Here is a 25,000-nt window from a genome sequence, read left to right as displayed (position 1 = left end):
TATCCCAGCGCTCATTGGGCGGCAGACGGGGAGACACCCTGGACAGGCCGCCAGGCCATCACAGGGCCCACACACACACACACACACACACACACACACACACGCACACACACACACACGCGCACACACACACACACACACACACACACACACACACACACACACACACACACACACACACACACACACACACACACACACACACATGGCCGATTCACCCCAACCATTGTCAACATAAAGACACTGAGGTTCCAACAACAGTATTGATGTCCAAGGAGCTTCCACATTAAGCCAGGCTTTGCTGAACTTGTTTACATGCTGGATCCTGTCGGACCTCCCTCCGCCTGGGTGTAGCGCCTGTCCATTGAGGCCTCCTGTAGTTGATATGTTGGAAGGAACAGTGTGTTGATGGTCCAGTTTTGAATTCAACTATAGAGTGGGTTCTAAGGTAGGCTGTTGTCAGTCTGCAAAAACGTCATGCTGAGCGTTCTCCAAGGTTGCTCCCAGGTCATGGAATATCTGGAAAATAAGCAAGTTAAGTTTATCGATCTGGATTGCCTGTTCTTAACAGCTGATGTTAGGAGAAACAGGTGGAACACAGTAATTATTGGGAAGAAATGTTGCACATTTTGAATATGCGGATCTGTGCAGACTGTTGTGCATAAGCCCATTTGTTGTGAAGTTTTTTGCTCTTTCTCTCTCTCTCTGCACTCTCTTGGTGGAGCTGTTGCTATCTCTCTTCTTCTGTCTGTTTTGTCTCTTACACAAACAGTGCACTGCAGTGTTATGAGATGGAGCCTATTGGGAGAGTATAGTGGACTGTTATTGAGTGATTTTTGCAATCTTGATTTTGAAGGATACTCTTAGAATGTGTTGTGCACTCGCCTGCATCCCGGTCTGTGGCTGCTTACTTGGCCCTAGATCTCACGGCACATTACGGACTGTGGATGTGCAGGCCAACGTCAAACTGTAATTTGCAGCAGTGTCCGGTTTTCCAAATGTAATCAGAGTAATTGACTTTACTCCTGTTACGATAAAAGCACCAAGTCAGAATGGGTTTGCTTTTGTCAATTGCAAGCATTACTGTTCAATAACTGTTCAAATCAGTTGCAGCGCTGACATTGTGCCACATGACATGGACCAGGATCACCCTGTAAATGAAGAACAAGCTCCTCGACTGATTGCATTACTTGAACAAGTGATGCACCGTCTGTGAACAGACCAGATAACTGTTATAGTTTTTTACAAGCTCTTATAACACAGCACACATTTTACTTAGTAATGCTTTACTTCGGCCACAGCTCGCAGTGTGGGGCCAACACTGTTAAATGCCCCCATCACATGTTGCCATTCAAGTTTTTTCCTTTTCTTTGAGATGCCTCAACTGAGGCCCCCAAATAGTATTATGGTGCTCAACCTCAGTGATGACCACCTCGATTTCGCACTCTGCAAATATTGCCTTCTTTCCCCCCGCTGTCCTCCCCAGTTGTATCCGGCCAATTACCCCACTCTTCTGACCTTTCCTGGTTGCTGCTCCACCCCTTATGCCGATTTGGGGGGGGGGGGCTGCAGACTACCACATGTCTCCTTCGATGCATGTGGAGTCACCCGACCAAGCCCAAGCTGGAGGTAACACGGGGATTCGATCCGGTGATCTCCGTGTTGGGAGGCAACGGAATAGACCGCCACGCTACCTGGACGCCCCTCACCTTGTCTTAAAGTCGACGTCTCCATCTTCCCCTCAATGATAGTACAACAAAGCCTCCTTAGAAATGTAAGCATATTCATGAGCTATTTAGCATCTCCATGCCTCGACAGGTATGTCATCTGGACCAACTGCCTTCCCACTCTTCATCCTCCAAGACCCTTTGTGTCACTCATTCCTAGTGCATTGTGGGTAAGTTGGCCAGGTTGTGTTTGATCGCTTCCGGAAACAATTGACCTTTCGTAAAGTACCGCCTCAGAACGGTGCTTGTCCAATCCTACCTTAGCAACGGTCCGTCAAGCTTTCAAACACATAACAAAATGCTGAAACGGTGTGCCTATGGGATCTGCAAATCGTATACTAGATATCTGAAAAGTTTGGAGGGGGTGTCATTTTCTTTCCCTTCTTGAAACCCAGAACGCAAGAAGCGCAATGTCGGCAATAGATTTGGCAGTATAGCAGACCCCATGGCCAGCTTAATCCATCCAAAATCAACAAAAATACCTGTCTGCTCCAAGCTAAGCTTGCTACTAGCTATTATTGATAGCTAATACAGCTAACGTATTGTTACTGTTACTTTTACCCACACAATGCGCTGATTTCTTCCTTCATGTTTTGGTGTTTTCCAGCTACTTCCTGGATAGTTCTGAAATGCTTGACGGGCATAGCAACAGTAACTAAGGGGGACGGGACTTTGCGAAAGGTCAATTCCTTCGCTCGTGTCTCTTTGTACTTTATTTTTGAAAATAATTTAACGATTGACGACTGACTATTGACTACGGGTAATATACAAAAAAAATGCTCTTCGATAGAGAGGGGAGGTTTTAATTTGAGAAGAAATTAACCGTGTTCTTACAACTATACCTGACCCCTTTTCACTGCTGCTCATAATGCATATGTATAGGGTAAAAAAAAAAAATCACATCTAGCCAAATATGATCATTTTTATGAAAAGAAAGTTTGTTATATTATTGTGTTACATTGCAAGCTCCTCAAGAAAACAGGCAGTAGACATCCACTCTGTGACACGTTGTCTTGGCTTTTACCCTAAACTTTTAAGGTACCATCACCAGCCAGCAGCAGATCATAGCAGGTTGCGAGTTCCAATCAGACAGTCGACAGTGGCATGGAAACGTGGCTCGTGGCGGTCTGCTGTGAGTGTTAGTCTCTAGGCAAAGACAGCCCCGTTTTCCGTAGGGTGACTTTTTATTGGAAAAACCAGGTCAATCACTTATTTGTCCAAATCTGCATTCTTGTTACTCATAGAGTATTATTAGTATTGGGCTTTTGTGACATTTACCTCATTGGAATAACACGGTCTAACAGTAAGCACAATGAAGATTTCTGGTAAAGTTGACGATTTATAAAAATGGATTGGACTCTGGGACACCGTTCCTCTTTTTTTCCTCTCTGTGTCTGTTTCCTCTTGTTCTACTTGCTTGTCTCACTGTTTTTCCCTTTGAAATCTCACCTGCCCCTCCTTCTCATCTCTCCCCTCCTTACCTGTTTATGAAGATATTCTTTTAGGGTGTTTGGGTAGCGTAGCGGTCTATTCCGTGCCTACCAACACGGGCATCGCCGGTTTGAATCCCCATGTTGCCTCCAGCTTGGTCGGGCATCCCTTACAGACACAATTGGCTGTGTGCGGGTGGGAAGCCGGATGTGGGTATGTGTCCTGGTCACTGCACTAACGCCTCCTCTGGTCATTTGGGGCGCCCGTTCAGAGGGTAGGGGGAACTGGGGGGAATAGCCTGATCCTCCCATGTGCTACGTCCCCCCTGGTGAAACTGCTCACTGTCAGGTGAAAAGAAGCGGCTGGCGACTCCACATGTATCAGAGGAGGAGGCACGTGGTAGTCTGCAGCCCTCCCCGGATCAGCAGAGGAGGTGGAGCAGTGACCAGGATGGGTCAGAAGTGTGGGGTAATTGGCCGGGTACGATTGGGGGGGAAAAAAAGGGAGAAAAATACCAAAAAAAAAAAAAGGACATTCTTTTGACAGTTTTCCTATTGATCATGCCTGAACGTTTCCCTCGTCTCTCCCTGTCTTCTCTCTCTTTGCTCCCTTTTCTCGTACATTGATGACTTTGGTTCATGTCTGTCTCCGTTCATTCCCAGAGATTCCAGAGGCCAGGAATCTGGTCACCTGAGACCAGCTGTTTGTGATAAAGTTGCCTCAGCAAACTTTGCCGTTGTACTAGGAGTTTAGCTGGCAGTGCTAACGAAGACATGAACGTAATGATAAACACAAAGGATTTGACCCAATTTCAAATCTAGTGAGTTTATTAAAGTAAGAGCCATGTTAGACTGAAACAGACTGTTGAACTTAAGCCCTATTGGTGAGGGACTAGTATTACCTGGGGATCTCATGGTATATAGAAGTTATCCCACCGCGTGGCACATTTGCACAGGATAAGCAAAGTTGATCAAGGCTCATCATAACAGCCACTTCTTATACACTATTTTCCTCTGCAACTACGTCTTGAACGTCATATATGTGTGTGTGTGTATATGTATACACACACAGACACAGACACACACATCGTCTATGTACCTTGTGGCATGTTGTCATGCCACAAGGATGATTTTGTTCTTCTGATGGATTTGAGCTTGCTCTTTCTGTGAATGGGTCTCTATGCTGTGTATGCCGGTAGCCATACCAACATGTACCCTGGCTCCGCTGAATGACAGAAGCTAAGCAGGTATGGGCTTAGCTAGTACTTGGATGGGAAACCTCCTGGGAAAACGGAGTTGCTGCTGGAAGTGGTTTTGGCGGGCCAGTAGGCGACATTCTTCCCTCTGGTCCTAATAAACAAATCCCACTGCCCCAGTGCAGTGATGGGGACACTGTGCTGGAGGAGATGCTGTCCTTCAGATGAGATGTTAAACCGAGTTCCTGACTCAGTATGGTCATTAAAGATCCCATGGCACTTATCACAAAGCATAAGCGTGTTCTCCGGTGTCCTGGCAAAATTCCCAACCTGGCTGTCTCCATCTGGCCACCTAATCATCCCCCCATGTAATTGGCTCAATGATTCCTCCCTCTCCACCTCAAGCTGATGTGTGGTGAGCATTTTGGTGCAAAATGGCTGCCATGCATCACCCAGGTGGGTGATGCACATTGGTGGTGGTTGACGTGAGTTTTCCCCCTTCACCGTGGAGAGAAATTGGGCTATACAACAAATAAAATTGGCTTGACTTGACTGCGATGCACTTTGGGCATCAAGATAAAGTGCTATATAAATGTAACACATTATTATCATTCCGGTGAGATGATCCTCCTGAATTTGCACCCAAAATGCTGTCAAAACATACACTACCGTTCAAAAGTTTGGGATCACCCAAACAATTTTGTGTTTTCCATGAAAAGTCACACTTATTCACCACCATATGTTGTGAAATGAATAGAAAATAGAGTCAAGACATTGACAAGGTTAGAAATAATGATTTGTATTTGAAATAAGATTTTTTTTACATCAAACTTTGCTTTCGTCAAAGAATCCTCCATTTGCAGCAATTACAGCATTGCAGACCTTTGGCATTCTAGCTGTTAATTTGTTGAGGTAATCTGGAGAAATTGCACCCCACGCTTCCAGAAGCAGCTCCCACAAGTTGGATTGGTTGGATGGGCACTTCTTTGAGCAGATTGAGTTTCTGGAGCATCACATTTGTGGGGTCAATTAAACGCTCAAAATGGCCAGAAAAAGAGAACTTTCATCTGAAACTCGACAGTCTATTCTTGTTCTTAGAAATGAAGGCTATTCCATGCGAGAAATTGCTAAGAAATTGAAGATTTCCTACACCGGTGTGTACTACTCCCTTCAGAGGACAGCACAAACAGGCTCTAACAGGTACTATTTAATGAAGATGCCAGTTGGGGACCTGTGAGGCGTCTGTTTCTCAAACTAGAGACTCTAATGTACTTATCTTCTTGCTCAGTTGTGCAACGCGGCCTCCCACTTCTTTTTCTACTCTGGTTAGAGCCTGTTTGTGCTGTCCTCTGAAGGGAGTAGTACACACCGGTGTAGGAAATCTTCAATTTCTTAGCAATTTCTCGCATGGAATAGCCTTCATTTCTAAGAACAAGAATAGACTGTCGAGTTTCAGATGAAAGTTCTCTTTTTCTGGCCATTTTGAGCGTTTAATTGACCCCACAAATGTGATGCTCCAGAAACTCAATCTGCTCAAAGAAGTGCCCATCCAACCAATCCAACTTGTGGGAGCTGCTTCTGGAAGCGTGGGGTGCAATTTCTCCAGATTACCTCAACAAATTAACAGCTAGAATGCCAAAGGTCTGCAATGCTGTAATTGCTGCAAATGGAGGATTCTTTGACGAAAGCAAAGTTTGATGTAAAAAAAATCTTATTTCAAATACAAATCATTATTTCTAACCTTGTCAATGTCTTGACTCTATTTTCTATTCATTTCACAACATATGGTGGTGAATAAGCGTGACTTTTCATGGAAAACACGAAATTGTTTGGGTGATCCCAAACTTTTGAACGGTAGTGTATATTTATAATTTCCACCACAGCCTCCATAGTTCACACCTGGGAAAGAGGTAGAAAAAAGGCACAGAGAAAGCAGAAAACCTTGATTACAAAAAGACCCCAAATTACTGAGGTACCCATTCACATAGGGCTAATATTCTCAAATGACCTCTGTGTTTGCTGAAATATGGTAGGTAATTTGCGCTGGCATTTTTACTCTGCAGATTATGGACAATACCGGTCCCGTGCAAATAGGGCCTTAATGACAAGGTGTTAGAATAGCAGCATGCACTGGACCCTCCGGGTCTTATGTGTGTTGTGTCTAGATAAGAAATTGTGAAGTTAAACCCTTTTCACAAGGGACTAGTATTACCTGGGGACCTCTAGTAATTTGCAGTAATTGCGGAGGTCGCCTGTGATCTTAATCCTGTGCGAATCGGCCATGCCCGTAATCTGTGAGGTAAAAATTGCAGCACAAATCACCTGCCATATTTCAGCAAACACGGAGGTCATTTGAGAATATTAGCCCTGTGCAAAGCGGCACCTCAGTAATTTGGGGTCGTATTTTTATTGTTTTTTTTTTTTTTTGAAAGGCTTTGTTTTCTCCACGCCTTTTTTTCTGCCACTTTCCCAGTTGAGAATTACAGAGGCTGCGCCGGGAATTGTAAACGAAAGTTTCGACAGCATTTTGGGTGCAAATTCGGGAGGCTTATCTCGCCACACAGCATGGAGACCCATTCACAGAAAGAGCAAGCTCAAATCCATCAGAAGAGCAACGTCATGGAAAGATGAGGAGATGGATGCCGTGCATGGCGGCGAGCGGTGAGGAACGTATAACTACGTATATAGTAAGCTGTTTAAGATGTGGTTGCAGAGGAACATAGTGTGCGGTAAACAGATATGACGTGAAGCCTTGACATTTTTCAATCATATGCGGGGGGGATAATGTCTGTAAATTCGAGTAAAATACAGATTTCGCTTATCTCGTGCGAATGTGCCGCACAAAACACAGATGTGTGGTAGGGGTGGGGGGGTAATTTCTAGATCACACGAGGTCCCCAGGTAATACCAGGCCCATGTGAATAGGGCTTTAGGTTTTTAGGTTTTATATGTAGATGTGTGTGTGTGTGTGTGTGTGTGTGTGTATGATATATATATATATATGGCGTTTTTTTCCGAAACCGTCAATGGTGTTGAGTGGTTGACTAACGAGGAGTGGAATATCAAAATGTCACATATATTTTTTTTATTTTTTTTTTGAATATCCATGTGCTTGTACACAGCCAAGCTCGCACACTTATTCGTGTCTTAATTGCTAAGGTGTGATGGGTACTTAACCTTTCCCCCTGCTGCTTATGCTAATGACGAAAGGTCAGGAGTGTGCTCATCTGGCTGGCTCTCTGTCAGCCCAGCTTGAAACAACTGTCGGAGGGCGGAGGAGAAGGGAGGGTGATGACAGGTGGGGAGTTGGAGAGGGAGGATTAAGGAGACAGAAGGAGGGGAGGCGGGATACATTGAAACAGAGTGAAGTCGGGACAGATAAGAATAGGTAGAAGTATGCCGTTAAATGAAAGGGAATGCAGGAAATCCGGAGTGGGTTAATTCTCTAATGTATGTTCCAACAAACGAGGATGGACGGACATAGAGAAGACGTTTCAGTATGCAGGAATATATATTTTTGTTCTTTTTGAGTTTGTTCTTTGTTTGTTTTTTCTTTTCTCCCCTGGTCATTATGACCTCATCCTTTAAGCAACACTTTTGTTAAGGACCATATGGTGTGTGTGTGTGTGTGTGTGTGTGTGTGTGTGTGTGTGTGTGTGTGTGTGTGTGTGTGTGTGTGTAATGAGCTCATCGTTTGCCTCATGCGGTTAGCAGTATATGTCTCGGGGTGTTAAACAGCAGGGCCTGAGTATATGTGCAGGCCTGCCTGTGCACAAGCATGTGAGAAGACACACATTGAAATACTTGTGCAATAGCAGACATGTACAAATAAACAGATTCTTTTGTATGGTTTTATTTAAAAATAAGCTCTCGGGATATACATAGATAAACTGTACGCTTATGTTTGTTTTTCTTTTATGTCCAATACAGGGGATTCTGGATCCATCTGTGTTTCAACATGATTCAGAAATACACTGGGTGTGAAAAAAATGCCTTTCTATTGTTGGTATATTTTTGTTATATTTTGTTGCTCTCTGCACCACAATTAGGTTATACATTTCTTCCTCTGTTGATGAATTCTGGTGGGTTTTCGGGTTGCAGTTAAAGGACAGTGTCATACTAGAGACAGAGCCTGGAGATGTGGAGGTATGCACTGGAGAGATGAGGAGTGAAAGTCAGTGGGAGCAAGACAGAATACATATGTGTGAACAAGAGGGAGGACAGTGGAATGGTGAGGATGCAAGGAGTAGACGTGACAAAAGTGGATGAGTTTAAATACTTGGGGTCAACTGTTCAAAATAACGGGGAGTGTGGAAGAGAGGTGAAGAAGAGAGTGCAGGCAGGGTGGAGTGGGTGGAGAAGAGTGTCAGGAGTGATTTGCGACAGAAGGGTATCAGCAAGAGTTAAAGGGAAGGTTTACAAGATGGTTGTGAGACCAGCTATGTTATATGGTTTGGAGACAGTGGCACTGATGAAAAGACAGGAGGAGGAGCTGGAGGTGGCAGAGTTGAAGATGCTAAGATTTTCACTGGGAGTGACGAAGGACGGGATTAGGAATGATTATATTAGAGAGACAGCTCAGGTTGGATGGTTTTGAGACAAAGCAAGAGAGGCAAGATTGAGATGGATTGGATATGTGTGGAGGAGAGATGCTGGGTATATTGGGAGAAGGATGCTGAATATGGAGCTGCCAGGGAAGAGGAAAAGAGGAAGGCCAAAGAGGAGGTTTATGGATGTGGTGAGGGAGGACATGCAGGTGGCTGGTGTGACAGAGGAAGATGCAGAGGACAGGAAGAGATGGAAATGGATGATCCGCTGTGGTGACCCCTAAGGGGAGCAGCGGAAAGTAGTAGTAGTAGATTGTGTTTTATGTCTGTATGTATGTTTATTCTTTATTTCCTCTGTCACTTTGTGATGTCTCTGCTCTCAGAAGATGCATTATAATAAACTAGAGGAGTCCACTCAGTAGAGTGCAGATCTCTGCCAGGCATACATATCTCCCCTTCTTCGGTGTTCGAACTTGGCGACAAACCACCCCTTTTTTCACCTACCGGGAGAAGGGACACGCACATGGGCAGAAAAACCAGCACTTTTCTTGCCGTGATAAGACTTAAGCAGCGCCCAATTCGATTGAGTGGGGAAACATGGGGGGGGGGGGTTAATATGCAGCGCTCAAGCTAAAAAATCTACTCAATTTATAAAATCTACCTATTAAAACGTTTTGCCTGTCAGTCTCCTAGGTGGACCCTCACATGACAGCGATCAAGTCTAATGTGAAATGACAGAGATCAGGCTATCATCATTTCAAAGCCCTGATTAAAATACTTCAAATATTTTCACCACTGCAGTTTCATGATATGAAATGAATGAAGGTGAATGGTTGCTCTGCTGATTGACTTTCATTCATAAGCCAACAGTAAGAAAACATAGCTCAGCCATGGGACATGTTATATTGTAGCTACTAGGATGTATCCAGCGGTGACTGTGATTACTCCTCCTCGTGAAATTGTATCTTTATAGCGGAGTTTTAACATTGGAGACTATGGCACTTCCACATGGTGGCGAGGTGAATGAGGCGGATTACTTTCGATTCATCCGGTGTTCCTCCAGTTCTCCTGTGCTGAGATCAGCAGTGAACGGTTTGCTGTCTTGTGAAACATGATCGACTTATCGTTTACTTTCAAGACTCGTATCCGAAGATGAAGTGTTTTGGTTTTGACGCTGTCGCTGCCCAATCTGACTCAGCTGTTGAGGTGAGTTGTGCACGCCCACGGTTGACTCGGATCAGGCAGCGGCAGAGCAGCGCTGGTCGAGTGAGCTAGAGTGAACAGAGGAAGGGGTGATAGTGAGAACAAATGTTTTTCGAAAGTTTTGAATCACTCCAACCATGAGAGGTTCTTCACCATACAGTCATACATGTGCATAACATTTTTTTTTAGGCAGATAGGCCCAGTTGTTTGCGAGATTAGCCGCAGAAACATACATACACACATAAGCGCGTGACCAAATGCATAATCCCCCCCAGGCTACCTCCTGATGGAGATATTAAAGTTACTGACTTGTGAACAGAATGATACGGGATTAAAAAGTTTGTAATTGGACGTACGCTTCACATTTGGAATTGAGTAGTTAACGTGGCATATGATTTATATAATTTCTGTATTTTAGATTTTACTCGGACCATTAGAAGGGATGAAAACCCTATGGCATGCAGAAAAAGGTTGCTTCCTTGCCATCCGCTTTAGTCACTTTGCAACGTGTCATCTCTTCTTAGTACAATCAACATAATGGGATCACAAAGTCAGATTACATTCTCCATAGAGAAAAAACTGCATGGATCTAGATGTTCTCCAAAGAACACTAATTGATGTCATCACTCTTTACATATAATACAAAGAGCTGATAGCATCCATGTTGATGCTACAAAGATTTCCGTGATCTGAAATGGCCTTTTCCTTCTTCTCAAGTATCATCACTGAAAAGTTGAAGGGACCTTACAATATATAGGTCATGCCCTATGGTCCACCCAGGACCTACAGTCATTTTAATGTCATATTTACAGTAAGGGACTTCTCCCTGTCAGCCTGATCAATTCAATGGGACATTCAGTCTGCTCTAATTTGACTGATTCACTGTGTCCATTCAGCTGTTAAAAACCAGGATGTACAGCATGGCCCTGCCTACCTCGCGTTCCTACCAAGAGGTCATACATGTATGCATAGACTGGTTGCCTTGGCCATTCACTGCTGTTTGTGTGTCCAGAGCCTGGGCGCACATATGTATGTTTCTTTATGTGTATGTTTCAGTGTGTGTGTTCGTATATGTGTGTGTGTGTGTGTGTGTGTGTGTGTGTGTATGTGTAGACTTGGGGCTATGAACAACAGTAACACCAACTTGACAGGGGTCCATGGAGATGTGGGGTGCGGTGCCAAGCCCAGGAAAAACACACACACACACACACACACACACACACACACACACACACACACACACACACACACACACAAGCACACACGCGCGCACACACACCTCATCCTCTGATCGCAGGGGACATCTGCTCCAGTCCGGGTCACTGGCAGTGGGCTCTCACCGGGGCTCAAAACAATCGCCGTGGTGACCACACCACATTAACCCGCCCCATCCCATCCCATCCTGGAGCCGTGTGCGATGTGATTGGCCCAATTTCCCCCTGGGGTGCCGAGGCGACAGCTCAGGCGCCATGGTCTGACTCACTGTGTCAGATTTGCCTGTGTGGGCGGGAGAGAGGAGCACATTGAGGGAGCGTTTGGTGCATCTGGGCAGGAGAGGCTGCGAGTTATGTTGACAGACAGAGTACATCTCCATGTATGTGTGTGTGTGTGTGTGTGTGTGCTCGTGTATCAATGCCAGTACAGGTGCTCCCCTCTGTAGATCTGTCACAGTCTCATCTCTCTCTCGCTCCCTTTTATTTGTTTCTCCAGTCTCATCAATTGTTTCGATACCTGTTTATCCATACCACCCTCCTAGCTGCCTCCCTTTTTCTCATCTCCTGTGACTGCTCCCCAGGCAGGGCCTGCTTACACAATAGGTGACCGACAGAGGCGATTACAGTGGCTTAGACATTAATTCATCCCATATAGACTTGATAGAGACTACTCACATTTCCTTCATGGGTATATAAATGGCAGCATGCATGACAAATGTTGCATTGCGTATATTTGTAGAAACTGGGCACAGGAGACTCGGATCACATGATTAAGGGGGGCTTGTGCAGACTTAGATTTGTGTAAATGTCATTTAATGAGCTGAGCTTTCTTTCAGTCAGACATTCATCAGAACACAAGTGGTGAACAGTGGATGACCAGGAGTCATGTAACAAGCCTGCCATTCATATAACTAGCCTGATGTGCAACACATGCAAACACCTTATCATAGGATTCAGTTGTAATTTTATTTTTCTGCTCCTTCAGAAATGTCATCACAGACATTTCAGTTGAGAAGACCACAAGCTTTTGCATTATTATTATTATTATTATTATTATTATTATTATTCCCTTACTATGGAATCTTTTTTTCTGTCCAAAGATTTTCCCTGTATTATGGCACTGAGCACTATTCACACATTCCCATTTTGTACAGGCACTGGGACGGTGTGTATGGCCCAGGTTTAAAGGGGAAAAAAAATCTGATTTCCAACCTTGTCTCTGTCTATCTGTGACAGGGACAGCACATGAGAAACACTCGCAGTTGTTCCTGATCATTTCTGCGTCTCTGGGACGGCAGTCAAATAGAGTTATATTCTGGCTGCCAAGCCATGTGGCGCGATGTCAGTTGGTGGTCCAAAAGACTACAGCCTAGTAGGGTTTCTGATACTCAGATCTACTCTAAAGATGCTGTTAAAAAACAAAACAAGTCACATCCTCGTGCTCTCGACTAAGCTCTGTTTCCTGTGGTGGGAAATGACGTCGCACAACACTAGTGCAGAGGAGTTTATGGACGATGATACAGAGGCAAATGCGCAATGCATTCTGGTACGTGTCGGTGCTGTGGGAAAGACTGTGAAGGCATCTGGGTGGCGTGGCGGTCTATTCCGCTGCCTACCAACACGGGAATCGCCGGTTCAAACCCCATGTTACCTCCGGCTTGGCCGGGCATCCCTACAGACACAATTGGCCCTGGATGTGGGTATGTGTCCTGGTCGCTGCACTAGCGCCTCCTCTGGTTGGTCGGGGCGCCCGTTCGGGGGGGAGGGGGAACTGGGGAGAATAGCGTGATCCTCCCACGCGCTACGTCCCCCTGGTGAAACGCCTCACTGTCAGGTGAAAAGAAGCGGCTGGTGACTCCACATGTATGGGAGGAGGCATGTGGTAGTCTGCAGCCCTCCCCGCATTGGCAGAGGGGGTGGAGCAGTGACCGGCTCAGAAGAGTGGGGTAATTGGAAAAGTACAGCTGGGGAGAAAAAGCGGGGGGGAATCCTACAAAAAAAAAATGTAAGGAAAGGCTGTGAGCAGGAGGATTTTGCCTCAATCGACTACGTTACTCATCAGTACTTAGTGCACATACACAAAACCATCGGTGGAGTTCCCTCCAGCGTTGGCCCGTACCAACTAGGTATGTCAGTTGGAGCTCCTTGTGTCTATAAAAAGAGGATGGCCCTTCAAGTGCCGGGCTAGTAGCGCAGGATAAGTGGCCAAGAGATGCCATTAATCTTAGGCTTGTGTTTTTAATCATGTGAGTTTTAGGGATGTAATGTAGGTGGTGGTGATACAGGAGACAGAACCCCCCCCCCCCAGCTCCCCCATACTTTTTCAACATATCAGAATGATACTTACAGCGTCCAGCTCTTTAAGCCACAGTAATACACCGAGGAGGGTTGTCTAGCTTCCAAAATGATGTGCTACTATCTGTTCGATAGCCGCGTGCCCAGAAATAAGCAACACACACACAAGGAAAGCAAAAAAAAAAGAGGGTGTTATCGATCCATCCCAAAGAACTCCCAGCTGTCAACAGTGCTAACCCTGGATAATACAAACAGGCTGTGAATAAAAATAATGATTATCAACCCCCCCCACCCCCCAAGAACTTCTGTCCCTCCACTCCTTTCTCTTTTCATCCATTTCTCCCCTCCCCTTCTTTGTTCCTGTCTTTCCCTTAACCGTGCAGACAGACTCAGTTGTCTGCCCGTATCTTTCTCTCCCTCCCCTGTCCTCCCCTGTCCTCGACTTCCTCCCACCACGCTCCGTCTTTGCTGCATTCTGCTGGCAAATACAAACAGACTGAATTAAAACACAACTGACTGAGTTCGTATCAACCTTCATTGCTCCTCATGTCTCCCCCGCCCTCCATTCCTCCCTCCAGCTCTTCAGCACCCCCACCCCCGTCTCTCTCCATCCCTCGGTCCCTCCCTCGCTCCAGCTGTCAGGAGGTTTCATGATTAAAGATTCATACTGGAGTCTGGGCAGCTCTTCCAAAAGCTCTTGTCAAACAGACCGAGCGTTTCAAATCACACTGCCACTAAACAGATATGACACGCCTGCACACAGGGTGTGTTCTAATTCACTTTCACCCCCCCCCACACACACACACACACAGCTTTTGGTTTCCCAGCATCTTTAAAGCTGGCTCTTAGTGATTTTGGTTATGGGTAGGTAATATCTGGCAGCCCTTAGGTTTATCTTGGCAAGGGTTTTCCTTCCTCCAGTCCATTTTCTACGGTTTGCTGCTACTTTTCCTCATCTTAGGCTTCATGTCTTCAGATATAATATCAGCTAGGGCTGGGCGATATTGACAAAATCAAATATCAGATGATTATTATTATTATTATTTTACTTTTACTGAATTGCTCTATTGATATTGACAATATTTTGGAGATGGCTGTCGATGCTGTCGTAAGAAATTACCACACAAGAACATTTTGAAAAATGATAATTAGTAATGGGGGTATGATAACCCAAGCAAGTAGAGACATAAAAGACTTTAGTAAGTAACAAAAAAAAATGCTATCATGGGGCGTCTGGGTGGCGTGGAGGTCTATTCCGTTGCCTACCAACACGGGGATCACTGGTTTGAATCTCCATGTTGCCTCCGGCTTGGTTGGGCGTCCCTACAGACACAGTTGGCTGTGTGCGGGTGGAAAGCCAGATGTGGGTATGTGTCCTGGTCGCTGCACTAGTGCCCCCTCTGGTCGGTCGGGGCGCCTGCGCAGGGAGGGAGGGCGAACTGGGGGGAATAGCATGATCCTCCCACGCACTACATCCCCCTGGCGAAACTCCTCACTATCAGGTGAAAATAAGTGGCTGGTGACTCCACATGTATCAGAGGAGGCATGTGGTAGTCTGCAGCCCTCCCCGCATCGGCAGAGGGGGTGGAGTAGCGACCGGGACGGCTCGGAAGAGTGGGGCAGTTGGCCAAGTACAATTGGGGAGAAAAAGGGCAAAAAGAAAAAAAAATGCCATCACTTTACTGTAATGCAGCGTTTTAAGACCAGAGTATGATAAATTTAGGTTCTATCTTCTATTATATTACGATAACCAAAATCCCAGGCCATGTTCTAGTATTGTATCACAATATCAACATTATGTCGATATTTTGCCCAACTTTAACATCATGCTGCGGGAAGGAATGTAATCTATTTTCGCAAAATTAATCTGAACACAAACCGGTGTTCACATATAAGAATACAAGCCTACCACAGCTGTCTCCCTCTCGCACACATACACAAACACATGCATGCATTTTGCATGCATATAAGAGCAGTGCAATTTTTAATACCTCCCAAATCCTCTGCAGTATTCCGATGTCCGCTTGGTTGTAACCCATAATGTAGTGGAGGACAAGATTAGAAAAGGATACTGCTACAAAGGAAACACCGCAGACACTTTTTAGCCAAACATTTCATTCTGAGAGGGACGGCGTATGGATGAAAAGTTCAAATGTTCAAGTTTGAAAAAGAGCTTCGTAATAAAGACTTTATTAGCTGTGTGCAATATGTTGGAATGTCCTGGCAAAGCCACAAAGCCCCAAGAAAAGAATTCCTTGAGAAAGGAATTCTACTGATGTTAAACATCAAAACAGCAAAACAGTCCCAATGAAGGCCAAGGGACCGATACGTTTTTGAGTGGTCATCCTTCAGTCCTCGTATAAAAGCGTTATATTGACACAAAGGCCTTACAAAAAAAAAAAATCTTGATGTACCTATTGGTGGAGTTTGCTGAATAAAGAGTTCTGTCATTGAATGACTAAATGGAATTTCTCGTCAGTGTTTATTCAGAAGTTTTTAATGAAAAGTCCCGAGTTTTTCCCGTCTGTCGTCTTCAAAAGGTACAATTGGTTGTCCGCCAAGTGGAACAAGGCATTTGCCATGTAAACAACCGTCTAAAATGTGGAGGACTCAAGGTTGACTCGAGGTTTTGAGGCCACTTGTAAGAAAAAGTCAATATGCTGACATGGGTAGAACACCATGTCATTATCAACCCCCATCATTTTTCTCTGCTTTTGATTATAAATGCGAAGCACTACTACTACTACTACTACTACTGCTACTACTACTACTACTACTACTACTACTGCTACTACTACTGCTACTACTACTGCTACTACTACTACTGCTACTACTGGCACTACTACTACTACTACTACTGCTACTACCACTACTACTACTGCTACTACTACTACTACTACTACTGCTGCTACTACTACTACTGCTACTACCACTACCACTACTGCTACTACTACTACTACTACTACTACTACTATCACTACTACTGCTACTACTACTACTACTACTACTTTCGGCTGCTTCCATTAGGGTTGCCACAGTGGATCATCCGTTTCCATCTCTTCCTGTCCTCTGCATCCTCCTCTTGTCACACCAGCCACCTGCATGTCCTCCCTCACCACCTCCATAAACCTCCTCTTTGGCCTTCCTCTTTTCCTCTCCCCTGGCAGCTCCATATTCAGCATCCTTCCCCCAATATACCCAGCATCTCTCCTCCACACATGTCCAAGCCATCTCAATCTTGCTTCTCTTGCTTTGTCTCCAAACTATCCAGCCCGGACGCCCCTTGAATTCTATTTTTGTTTATTCATTTATTTGTCCTTTCGTATTTTCTTATGAAGTAAAAAGTTTTGAGGTAAAATAGACTAATTCTCTGTTCATTTGCTCTCTTGAAGGTCCCAGATAAGCAGCGGTATGTTTTTTGGATTTTGGACCTTGTAATAATTGTCCTCTTGTTTTTGTGTTTTTTTGCAGGAAAGCCCAGGAGCAACAGAAGAAGGTGGTGGTAGCAGGTTGTGTTCCACAGGCTCAGCCCCGCATGGACTACCTCAAAGGACTCAGCATCATAGGGGTATGTTTTTGTGTCTGTCTGATAGTCTGTCTGCATCTACAGTCTACAGTTTCATCTCTAGGCCCAGCAGGTCCAACCAAGGGAGAGAGACACACACACACACACACACACACACACACACACACACACACACACACACACAGACACACACACACACACGGCTTGACCTGTCATTCCCCCTGCTACTGCCCCGCTGTGGGCCGTTCTATTCAGACCTGCCTGCTATTGCCCGGATCGATAGATCTCCCATGGAGACGAGACTGAGATGAGTGAAATGGGCAGGGGAAGGGTAGGCAGGGGCCCATGAGGGCGGGGTGGGTGCTGAGGGGGAGACACAAGGATAGGAGGGAACCTTGAAGAGGTGAAAGGTGGAAGAGAGGGTGTTAAACCAAGGGGAGAAAGTAGATGACAGCAGGGAGAAGAGAGAATGGAGGAGAAGAGGTAGATGGTAGTTAGGGGAAGGGGAGAGAGGGGGGCGACGGCAGCAGAGTGGAACAGTGAAAAATATTGGGGGGTGGGATTGGCATGGACCCCTGTCAAGTGAACTCGACAATGTCAGTCCAGTACACGAAAGGTCAGGGGACATCCATTTGGTCCAATTGGAGGAGAGGTCGAGGCAAGTGAACAGCAAGAAGATCCAAGGACTTTGCCTAGCACACAAGTAGTATTTTTTTTCTTCTCTCTTTTCAAAGGTGACAGCTTGCTCTCTATCCCTTTTATTCATAGTTTTCCACTGTTTGTCGGCACTCTGTCTGCTCGTGGGGAGGGCAGAGGGTCACAGACAACATAGAGGGCCAACAGAAAGTTAGTGCTGCACCAGTGCAAGACAAAATATCAGGTTGAACGATTCTACTGGCCGTTTAAATGCCTTTCAAAGCTGGGTTAAGTACCGGTGGCCTTATATAGTCTCTGTCCAACATGCTAGTTTGATGGTCATTTCTGGTGTTAAGGTATCCCTTCTTGAGTTTCACTGGTGCAGCGACTTGTGACTCACAGGAACATTTTATTAGTTTTTTTTTTCCCACCATCATTTTGAGGCTGTGTTCCTGGAATAAAGACCAGATGAAGTCAAGGACCTGCCAGTGAAAACGTTTCTGTTTGTACCTACTGATTATCTCATTTAACAGGCAAATGATTCACCCCCAGTGGTTAGCACTGTTGCCTCACAGCAAGAAGGTCCTGGGTTCAAACCCCAGGCCATCCCGGGTCCTGTCTGTGTGGAGTTTGCTTGTTCTCCCCGTGTCTGCGTGGGTTTTCTCCGGGCGCTCCAGTTTCCTCCCACCATCAAAAAGACATGCATGTTAGGGTTAATGCTCCTGTCTGTGCCCCTGAGCAAGGCTGTGGAAAGAAGACCTGGAGTTGGTCCTCGGGTGCTGCAGCTGCCCACTGCTCCTATACAATAGGATGGGTTACATGCAGAGAACACATTCATTGTAACCTGTAAAATGACAAAGACAAAGCTGTATCTGCAATCAAACATACATTTTCCCCATGGTATAATATAATATAGTATAATATAATATAATATAATATAATAATAGTATAATATGAAATGGTGGTCCTTACAGTACTCTATTTGAATAGTTAATCTTTTAATCTATACTACATTTTTTTACTAATCAAATCAAATCAATTTTATTTATATAACCCAATATCACAAATTACAAATTTGCCTCAGTGGGCTTAACAGCAACACAACATCCTGCCCTTAGACCCTCTCATCGGATAAGGAACAACTCCCTAAAATAAAAACCCCTTTAACAGGGAGAAAAAATAGGAAGAAACCTCAGGGAGAGCAACAGAGGAGGGATCTCTCTCCCAAGACAGACAGTGTGCAATGGATGTTGTGTTTATGCAATTTACATAATACAACATTGAAAGAGGATGGCAGAATTATAATGGACATAAAATTTATGAAGAACATAATGCACAGGATGCCAAGCAGTGTCCACATGCCAACGGAGCAGTCCAGGACCCGAGCCACGCGACCAAACGAAGTCGGTATCAGGGGAGTGGTGGCCAGTCACTATATCCAAATCTAGAGAGACAAAAGGAAAAAAAAAAGTGGGAAGATAAACAACAGAAACGCCTCACAATTTTGTAGTGAGCAGTGCAGACACGTCTGTGCCTCGGACGGGTCTTAAAATATTAAGATATTGATTCTGTGCTGAGAGGAGCAAAGTAACGCTTGCATCAGTGCAAATCCCTCAAGGTCAATCTCTAAATCTGTTTAATTCATCACATATTCCTATATGCTTAATTTATTAACTTCATGCTTAAAGTTCAGGCAAGCTGTGCTCGCTAAATCACATGAAACTTGCATTGGGTAGAAAACAAAAAAAATACAATTTCCCCCTCAGTACTATGTTAAATATTCTTAACCATATATAATTTAATTACATTTGAATAAACGCGCCACCCTGTAACATAATTACATTAAAAGCAAGCGGCACGGATGTATAATATAATTACATTCAGACAAACAGGCTTTTATATATAATAGCCTTCAGGGCTAGGTGGTGACAGCTGGTGAGTTTGCACCACAGGCCATTTCCATTGACATGAGTAGATTGGATTACACATTGATACAAACACACACTTCCATAAACACGGATGGGTGGATGGATGGATGGATGGAATGGATGGATGAATAGCTGCATATGCACATACGCATATAGACATACACACACAGGCAGTGCACATGATTGTACACGAGCTCACACACTCTGCCCATGTATCTCTGCAAGTTACAATCAACCGTGGGATGACACTGACAGTTGGTGGTACATGCAAATTGTATGCAAATAACCAGCAGCAAATTTGCATGAGGTGATTGCACTAACGGCAAGAATAAGGGGTGTGATGTGTGTGTGTGCTGGGCTAGCAAAAAGTAAAGACTGCCATTACCTGTTTTATTCGCTCTGAGTTGATAGGAGCGTTTGTGTGTGTGTGTGTGTGTGTGTGTGTGTGTGTGTGTGTGTGTGTGTGTGTGCATTTCAAATTTCGTGTGTGTGTATTTCAATCCATCTGACCGGAGTTGAAACGACGTGAATGAGAGAAAAGCAAATGCAAAGCAAACGGAGACCCACGCAAGCCCACACTGATTCATCGCTTTCAACAACAAGCATGTCACATCCAGCATGTTAGCCACATCACACACGGCCGTACATGCAGTGAAATCACAAACACATGGTTACCGAAGACGCAGAACGTTAGAATAACACATACATGTTTCCACAATATCCAAAAGAAGGGGATTTTCCAGCATAGGTAGATAGATTTGACTATCTAAAACTTGGGGCATAGAGAGGGGAAAAAATTATATATATATAATATTAAGATAGATGTAGGAAAAAAAAAACTTTTACATTGCATCACAACCTTGTTTCGTGTGTCATGCTCTCATCAGCTGCCAGTGTGGTGGAACAACAAATAAAAAAATACCCAGCCATTAAATACTACGTTGCCCCACATCATGACCCTAGTTACGGTGCACAGCAACCAATAAGAGGATAGAAAACATTTGAAAAATAACATCAGAAACATTACAACCAATGAGGTAGGGATCGGGGCCCGTTTTGAAAAAGCAAGGACTTAAAGGCCCGGGGCACTGTTGGAAAAAGCATACATTTGAAATATAATGAAATGACATCCAGTGGGGTACTTTACCTACTATATCATACGTAAAGCATGATATACGTATGCAATCATCAGCTGTCAATAAAATTTTATTGACAGCTGATGATTGCTTATGGCATGAAACAGGCTTGTACTGTCTCATAAAGAATTTACTTGACACACTGGATTTTATATATATATATGCGTGTGTGTGTGTGTGTGTGTGTGTGTGTGTGTGTGTGTGTGTGCCCCTGCCCACCCTGTAGGACTTGTAGTATACCTCTAGAGTCCATAAACTGGTGGACAGAATCAGCACAGACCCCCCTACACCCAGGTCACAGTCTGTTTGAACCCCTACACTCTGGCAAGCACTATGTGCACACCACCAGACACAAGAAGTTGTTTTTTCCCCCCACAGGCCATCTCTCTCACGAACACTTAACAGCATGATGCAATAATGGACACTTATTATGTAAACATGACACTTGGTAAACAGCCCCCTGTGGTCAAGATCTCTCACCTACATATCTACAATGTGCACTACCTCTTTGTAAACCAGATGTGCAATACAAATGTTTGTGCAATACAAATATACAATTGTAAATACATATTCAACTGCTGTATACTAGTTACAGTTGCTGCTGTTATTGCTGTGGTTGTGACATAGGTGTATATAACATAATATGTAGCTGTGAGGTGGATGGTGGGTGAACATATAGTGTGTACTTCTGGTACATAAGATAATATAGTGGGAGTATATAGTATTGTATATGGGCAGGATTTGTTGTCCAAACTGCTTATCCTGCTCTCAGGGTGGTGGGGATGCTGGAGCCTATCCCAGCAGTTGTTGGGCAGCAGGTGGGGAGACACCCTGGACAGGCTGCCGGGCCGTCACAGGGCTATATCGTATAGTGTAAGGGCAATATAGTATATAAGAAATATGGTATATTGTATGGGCATAGGTTGTTGATTATTCAACCATAACAAAACTATGTATAGTAGCGGGATACCTGTTGTGCATACATGCTTGCCTCAGATGTCCTGTTGTTGTTGTTGTTGTTGCATTTATTTCTTCTGGGTTTTTTTTTTCTTTTTCTTTTTTGTGTGTGAGTGATGTCTGCAAGTGTTCGAAGCTGCTGTGTACTGGAGTGTCTGTGAATGTTCTCATTCATCCAGGTCATGGTTATCCAAAGGAATTGAATCGAGTGCAACTGGACTTGGTATATATCCGTGAAGACGTTTCGCCTATCATCCAAGAGGCTTCATCAGTTCGTGCCTTTCTGACTAGACCAAGCTAGTCTGACTGGCTTGGTCTAGTCAAGCTAGTCTGACTGGCTTGGTCTAGTCAAGCTAGTCTGACTGGCTTGGTCTAGTCAGAAAGGCATGAACTGATGGAGCCTCTTGGATGATAGGCGAAACGTCTTCACGGATATATACCAAGTCCAGTTGCACTCGATTCAATTCCTTTGGGTGTGTACCGGAGTCAAATTCCTTGTGCGCATAGACACACTTGGCCAATACAGTTGATTCTAATATGTGCTTTTTACTTAGCACTGTGTCTCAGGGACGAATAATAAACTGCTGATTTGGCTCCTGAGGCCACACCACTGAACACTACCAAGACATTCTTATACCCATAGGGTTTTGCCCCTAATGACAGGCGGTCAAATGTCCACATGCTGTTAGGATTCAGTCAGGATGTTATCCCTATAACTTGGGATTAGAGAAGCATCGTCACATAGGATTTTACTAAATTCAGCTACTAAATGTAATTAAGGCCAGTGAGGGAGGCTGGTACTAAAGTAATTAGCATATCTGTAGAGAGGTGTAGGAGAGCTACTCCCAACATTCCCAAAGTATATTAACCAATAAATGTGCGTTTTATCATTTTAAAATTTATGTGTCAAGCTATACATGCAACCAAAATTTGCTTGGATCTAATAATAAGGCTGGTAATTGTAGAACAGTCTCAAGACAGCAGCAAACTCAACACCAAGCAGAGGTTTCCATGCAAAAAGCCACATTTCAAACCATAAGAGAACAAATAGAGCCGGTGTGTTGTGTTTAGGGTGTTGGTGTGTGCAAATACCCAGCGCGAGTAGTAGGGCTGCAACTTGTGATTATTTTCCTAATTGATTCATTTATCAGTTATTTTTTCGATTAATCAATTCATTATTTAATCTGGTAAAAGCCCAAAAATTCTGATGGCTGCCCATGTTAAGTTTGCAGAGTCCCAAGTGATGTATTGTTTGGTTAGTCTGACCAGGAGCCAAAAAACCTCTACAGTATTCATTTCATAATGAAATACACCAGAGGAAGGCAAGCTAGTCTTACCAGAGCGTCCGGGTAGCGTAGCAGTCTATTCTGTTGCCTACCAACACGGGGATCGCCGGTTCGAATCCCCGTGTTGACTCCAGCTTGGTCGGGCATCCCTACAGACAATTGGCCGTGTCTGCGGGTGGGAAGCCGGATGTGGGTATTTGTCTGGGTCGCTGCACTAGCGCCTTCTCTGGTCGGTCGGGGTGCCTGTTTTGGGGGGGGGTGAATTGGGGGGAAGAGTTTGATCCTCCCACATGCTAAGTGGCTGACGACTCCATGTGTCGGAGGAGACATGTGGTAGTCTGCAGCGCTCCCCGGATCGGCAGACGGGGTGGAGCAGTGACCGGGACGGCTCACAAGAGTGGGGTAATTAGCCGGCAGGGGTAGAAAACCCGGCTTCAGAAAGTAGAAGTACTAACCATGTATTTGCTCCACCCACGGACTAAACCAGCTGATTTCACTAATTAGCTCTCCTACCTGGCTGAAGTGTTGTACTAATTACAATCAGCTGGTTTAGTGCATGGGTGGAGCAAATACATGGTTAGTACTTCTACTTCCTGAAGTGAAGTTTTCCACCTCTGTTAGCCGGATACATTCATTATCCAAGCCGCTTATCTCATCAGGGTCGCGGGGATGCTGGAGCCTATCCCAGCAGTCATTGGGCGGCAGGCAGGGAGACACCCTGGACAGGCCACCAGTCATCACAGGGCACACACACACACACACACACACACACACACACACATTCACACCTAGAGACAATTTAGTATGGCCGATTCACCTGACCTACATGTATTTGGACTGTGGGAGGAAACCGGAGCCCCCGGAGGAAACCCACACAGACACGGGGAGAACATGCAAACTCCATACAGAGGATGCCACGGGACGACCCCCAAGGATGGACAACTTCGGGGTTTGAACCCAGGACCTTCTTGCTGTGAGGCAACCATGCTAACCACTGCACGACCGTGCCGCTCTGGCAGGATACAACTGGGGAGAAAAAGGGGGAAAAAATCTAAAAAAAAGAAAAGAATCTACAACCAACAAATGTTTGATGAATGGCTCAAAATGATTAATTGACAACCAACATTTGGAATTGATTAATTTTCTGTTGTTTGACTAATTAATTAATCAACTAATTTTTCAGCACAAGTGAACAGCCCACCAGTTAGAGTAGTTAGTAGACCTGCTTTCTGCAACTGGTCCAAATATCACATGGTTGGGTGCGTCATAGTTGGTTGCCAGAGGATACAGTTCAACCTTTTTTCCCCCGGTTCATTTCCTCACTAGGTACATCACCGTGCAAAAATGAAAATGTTTGAAGGAAGAGTTGCTGAACTTCTGCAAGGATATCGTCATATTTATGATCAATCGTGCCGAGATTATAAATGTCCTCAAATTCTGTAATACCCGGATCTGGGAACTGCTGCCCCGGAATGGTTCTGTGCCCCCAAGTGGTGGGGAGTAACATTACAGAGAACGAAGAGTTCATATTGAGTATATTGATTAATTTAATTTTTAGATTTTCAGGGTGAGGTCATTGAAGCAGTCCCTCGCCTCTTTAATGGTCTATTTTAGGATGTGGACTTGGGTTAAGGGTTATGGTTGGAATCAGGATTAGGTTAAGGTTAGAGTAAGAGTTAAAGGTTAAGTATGCAGTCCTGATGGTCAAGGTTAGGGTCAAGAGCTGGGAAGTTAATGTGGTCAACGAGGGTCCTCACAAACAGGAAAACAAATGTGTATGGGTGCATGCATGTCTGTGCACAGCCACCCATCCACCCACAGCTGCTCTCACTGAATCTTACATGCTTGGCCGTTAGCAGCAGAGCTGAGCGCTCAGTCTGGCTACAACTGCTGTCTGCCAGGCACACACACACATACAC

At 44.7% G+C, this 25,000-nt stretch overlaps 1 protein-coding gene across 1 annotated transcript in view; it reads left to right on the top strand.

The window, feature by feature from the left end:
• Nucleotides 1-25,000, top strand: part of cdkal1 (CDK5 regulatory subunit associated protein 1-like 1) — a 505,260-nt gene that overhangs the window by 125,189 nt on the left and 355,071 nt on the right. Inside the window, exon 5 of the mRNA XM_056286983.1 lies at nt 17,084-17,180. Coding sequence (XP_056142958.1) covers nt 17,084-17,180 — 97 coding nt within the window. The remainder of the gene's footprint in view (nt 1-17,083; nt 17,181-25,000) is intronic.

This window comes from Lampris incognitus, chromosome 9 (genome assembly GCF_029633865.1).
Source record: "Lampris incognitus isolate fLamInc1 chromosome 9, fLamInc1.hap2, whole genome shotgun sequence".
NCBI lineage: Eukaryota > Metazoa > Chordata > Actinopteri > Lampriformes > Lampridae > Lampris > Lampris incognitus.
This window is presented reverse-complemented; position numbering and strand designations above follow the sequence as displayed.